General features: G+C 41.7%; 1 protein-coding gene across 1 annotated transcript; it reads right to left on the bottom strand.

The window, feature by feature from the left end:
• Positions 1 to 921: 921 nt before the first annotated feature.
• Positions 922 to 1,530, bottom strand: MELLADRAFT_60628 (uncharacterized protein; the record flags this gene model as incomplete). Its single annotated transcript, XM_007406392.1, has 1 exon — positions 922 to 1,530. One exon carries the CDS (start codon positions 1,528 to 1,530, stop codon positions 922 to 924), a length of 609 nt encoding a protein of 202 aa, XP_007406454.1.
• Positions 1,531 to 4,977: the final 3,447 nt, after the last annotated feature.

The following is a 4,977-nucleotide window of genomic DNA, read 5'->3' as shown; positions in this document are numbered from 1 at the left end:
GCGTAGCTCAATCTATCATTGACCAATGCTATGATAAGTACTTCACTCGTCAGTCTTTGGAAGATGCTTCAAAAACCGGGGACTGGACAATGTATAACATGCGTCTCAGACTTCGCGACTTTGCTTCCATTGTTGAAGGTGACAAAGCAATGAGATTGGGTGACATCGGCCGAGTGCTGTTGATGTGGAAGCGGTGGGCTGTAATGGCCCAGGGAACGTCTGGTCTCTCACATTACGCAATTCATCTTCCACGCTTCATCATGATACTCAAAAAAAACTTACCCAGCGCTTTGTCCAAAGCCATAAAACATTCGCTCCTCATTCCCACAGGTGGCCGAGATGGTCACTGGGTAGCAAAAGACTTCTATCTTGAGATTCAAAATTATTGGCTCAAGTACTTCTTTAACAACTCAGTACGCATCCCAATATATAGATAGATATGCCTTCCTTCACTAACTGACAGATTTTCTTGTTCAAAGGGTCAAGGAACCAAGATCGAGCGTCTAATGGAAAGGTTTTTGATCATTATACCTTTGGTTAGTCCAGTATCTATTTTCATGGACTTCGTAAAGCACTCGAATTGATATGGTGTGACATTCAGCTACGTAAACAAATCCAACAGTTAAAACAACGGTCAGGCCTCAAAGACATCCAGCAATCAAATCCACACATCATTACAGCGGCCTCATTGCAATCGTTCTTGAACATGGCTCAGGTTCACACGTGTGATGTAGAGAATTCAAATCACACAAGAGACACCAATGATAACGATGAAGTGGACAATATCGAAGCACTTGGAATTGCCAAACTCAAAAGCATTTTGAAGGACGAGTCAAGGAAAAAAATACCCTCTCGATTCATTTGGGGATCTATGAAAGAAAGGAACACAGATGCGGATGAATGTGTTGAATCAGACGAAGATCAGCATAATGAAGATGAATAGATCGACCATGCGAGACTGACCGTGCTTTCAAGGTCCTGTTGTCGCTGTTTCATCTTTATTTCCTTATCTCGCTGTTTCTCAAGTTCCTTTTCATGTCGTATACGCTTGCGTTCGGCAATCACTGCCTTCTTTTCTTCTTGTGCTACTTGTTTGAGTTGCTTTTGCTCTCTGTGCTCCTCTTCAATAAGTTCCATATCGAGAATCTCTTGTTCATATTGTATGATTTCTTCCTCCAGCTCTTCTTTATGCTTGAGATACACCGGAGATTTCATCCACATGTCTATACATTTGTGGACCATTTCAAACTGAGCCGGGAGTGTCTCACCTCCTAGAATCTCACGTAAAAAGACCCCATTGTGGATAGCTTCGTAGTTCTTAACAATTTGCCATGCATCTTCATGATCAAACAGGGATTCAGGTGTCATATGAGATCCAGTGGGATAAGTTTTTCGAAAAAGAAACTGGAAGTTTCCCATAAGCATCACAGTGAGGTCGATCTTGGGAACACTGAGACGTATTGGGTCGTCTTCCTTGCATACCAGCGGGATGTCGGCCGAGAACTTACGCTTAGAGGTCTTTTTTTGCATTTTGAACCAACTCTCATCTTCGGTGTGTGTAGGTGAAGTGTTCATGAGAGTATCAAAGTCTTTGGTATGTGTAGACCAAAGCAAGCGTATAATCCTAGCGCATCCTTGAGGATCGCATGTGGAACATCTACAAGGAGCCATCTCTTCAGATCGCTCGCGTTCCAGCTCGCCGAGATATTCTGGATCCAAAAGCGAGACTGGTATGTAGCCTTTCCTTTTACCTCAGTATGAAGCGAGGAAGAATATCAGAAATCAAGTATCATCAATCGGTATCAAATCATTGTTCACTCACAAGCTATCAACTGAATAAGCTACTCGAAGACAACACGATGTGACTCGAAGAGCGTGCATTCAATCTTCATCTACCATTTTGGGTCCCACTTTGAACTCTTCTGCTGAGTTCTTTCCTGGGGTCATAGTCGGCTGAACAAATTGAATAACTAGGCCATTACGACACCCACGCCCATTTGATTCGATTCAGCTGGGTCCATTGCGCCCATGATAATCACAACCCTGACTCGGGTCCAATTTTGACCCATACCGAGTGCTGAAGTACATGACAAGATTGGAAACTTCCCTTCGCCGTAATCGTCCACACGCGTAAGTTTGTCTTTATCACCTGTTACTGAGTGATAACGTCGGATAAATGTACTATTGCCATTACAAGCCCCATTGGGCACTCCACGAGCTTTACACACAACATCAATCACGGTTCCAGTAGCGTTTCGAGTGCCAGAATAAATTAACATGGGTGGAGTGTCTTCATCAGATACAACGGATGCTGGAGAAAATAGACATTCAAGATCCTCGGCCGTATTTAATGGTCGAGTGAGATACATCCGAATGAAACGGATCTCGGGTCGAGTGAGTTCGCCCTGGATCACGGTCATATTTTCCGGCAAGATATTCAGGCTGGACTGTATTTGCTCAATTGCACACGGTCGACAAGTTGCAGACATAAGGAGAACAGGGACCCCGTCGGTCGCCATGAGCTGCTGGCCGAGATTCCCATAAGATGAGCAAAATAGGCCAACGTCTTTGGGTGTAACACTACAGAAAATGTAATCTTTACCGGGCGGAAAAGAAAACTACTGACATAGAAAAATCCTGAGGCAACAGGAAAAGAGCTAAAAATCTGAAAAAATATGCACCTTTTTCCTAGACGTTGGGGCGTCATGATGAGTATTTTTTTGTATTTTACGCACAGATATTGGTTAATGTACTAACAATAAAGGCTGAAAATCATCAAAAACCTGCCTGTAACAATAGCTGAAATTTGGGTCATGATTATGAAAACAATATTTTGTGGTCTAAAAACTTCAATAACTTTGGCAATTCTGCTCCAAATAACTTGATTGTTGGTTCATTCAAAAGCTAAACCATTCTCCTTTACACTTCATAAAGGCAGCAAGGTGTTATCTTGTCATGTAAACACTCTACATTTGTTCAAACAATTCTACATGAATAGCTCTGTAGGATCTTTTGCAGACCAGCTACAGATGTGATATCACAATAATAAATGTATAGGAAAGGCCCACCTTGTTTATGAACTTGAAATTGAGTGATTTGATCCAGAACTTCAAAAGTTATTGATGTTTGAAGATTTCAAAATCCTGTCTTCAAAATCATGGGCCAAATTTCAGGTATTGTTACAGGTGGGTTTTTGATGATTTTCAGCCTTTATTGTTAGTACATTAGCCAATATTTTTGTGTAAAATACAAAAAAATACTCATTATGACGCCCCAACGTCTAGGAACAAGGTGCACATTTTTCCAGATTTTTAGCTCTTTTCCTGTTGCCTCAGGATTTTTCTATGTCAGTAGTTTTCTTTTCCGCCCGGTAAAGATTAACTTTTTTGTAGTGTAAGATGCTTTGAAAAGTGTTTTGATTTACCGCTGGCCTGAAGTCCCCAGAGATAAATGCAATGCGCTTTGTCAACCACTTTTAAGATAAGATGACGCTGAAAATCTTTGCTGTGATATAGTGTTTGAAAAGCCTCGCTATTCAGGAAAATCTCTGGACTCTGTTAGAAAAATGTGTAAGTCAATTTGTGACCAATTGTACTGTTAGATGCAATGATGACTAACCAAGTAGATGAATGAATATGCATGTTCTTTCAATTTTGCTAGCTCTGCTGGACCAAACGTGGTCTTAGTGAGATTGATTGACTTGATCCCAATTCGACTCTTCTCCAAGACCTGGCATTATCAGACCCGAGTCAGATCAGGTCAGATATTATTTTATTCAACAATATCAAAACCAAAGTATATACTGACCTGATTGTTGCCAAGAGTATCCAGAGGATTCAAAACCAAAACCACTGGTTTCTTGACCTTGGGAAACATGTGGAAAAATAACTCAGGAACTCGGCTCTTTCCGGAGCCCGTTCCAGCCAAAAGAAAAGTGTGGTCCCCGTTTATCAGGCTGACCGTAGTGTTGATCTGAACCTTTGTTCCTTCTTGATTAGGGTACTTATCTCCAAAGCGGGTAGAGACTGCTTGTTGCTGCTCCACAGTGCTGGATTGCAGCAGCTTCTTAGTAAGCATTGGTGTTTCAATCTTCAAAGCTGGGGTTGATAGACTGATGTCAAGAATGTCGGTGAGCTTGTCATTCTTTTCTACAGTACTGCGAGTTCGAATTTTTGGTTGGGACATGTTTGCACAGAACAACAAGAGATGTTTGAAGATTTTTGGGAAGGAAAATGGGCAGATGGGATGAAGGAGAACTTCAACAAGTCAAGATTCAAAAAATGGCATCGAAAAATTTGATATACCCCTGGACCCTTTTGTGGACCCTTTTGTGATTTTCACGTTTCAAATCTGGATATGTTACATAGCGTGTACTATCAGCCGCAGTCGCGACTCTGGATTTCGAAAAGAGCTCATTTGGAGCCCAATGAAAAGTTTTTCATTTCACAAAGAAGGAGAAATGTGAGCGGAGGGAAAGATGCGCAAGAAGCCGGCACACAGCATATTGGAGATACAAGAAATTTCATAATTAGACAAAAAAAAATTATTGGTGGACCTTTTTTTACCACCAAAAGTGAATTTCCCTCGTCACCAAGAAAACGGACATTGCATGTAAGTCCCCTCCGTGCCTCCGGGGTTTGTTGCGTTTTTTTCCCCCGGGCACTAGGAGGGGGCTTAGTTAAGTTAGAACTATCGAGCGTGTTGAATAGGATTCAGGAACCTTCCAGGAATGTTGTCAAAGTCCATGCTGAGTTTTGTTTCTCTGCTAATTTGCAGAATGCAAAGAATACAAAACCTGTATGAAGAGTTTCTTCTTCCGTTTCGAACACTACGGCGAGGAATTTTCTGCAAAAAAAGTCCTCTGTTGAGCCGGCCAGTACAGCTCAAAACGTGTAGACAGTAGGACTTTGTTAAGTTTGAAAAAAAGTGTAATATCTCTCAAAGCACACCCACATTTCCTAGACAGACTCCTGGACC

This window comes from Melampsora larici-populina (genome assembly GCF_000204055.1).
Source record: "Melampsora larici-populina 98AG31 unplaced genomic scaffold MELLAscaffold_6, whole genome shotgun sequence".
Lineage (NCBI taxonomy): Eukaryota > Fungi > Basidiomycota > Pucciniomycetes > Pucciniales > Melampsoraceae > Melampsora > Melampsora laricis-populina.
The sequence above is the reverse complement of the archived record's forward strand: the minus strand, read 5'-3'. Positions and strand labels throughout refer to the sequence as shown.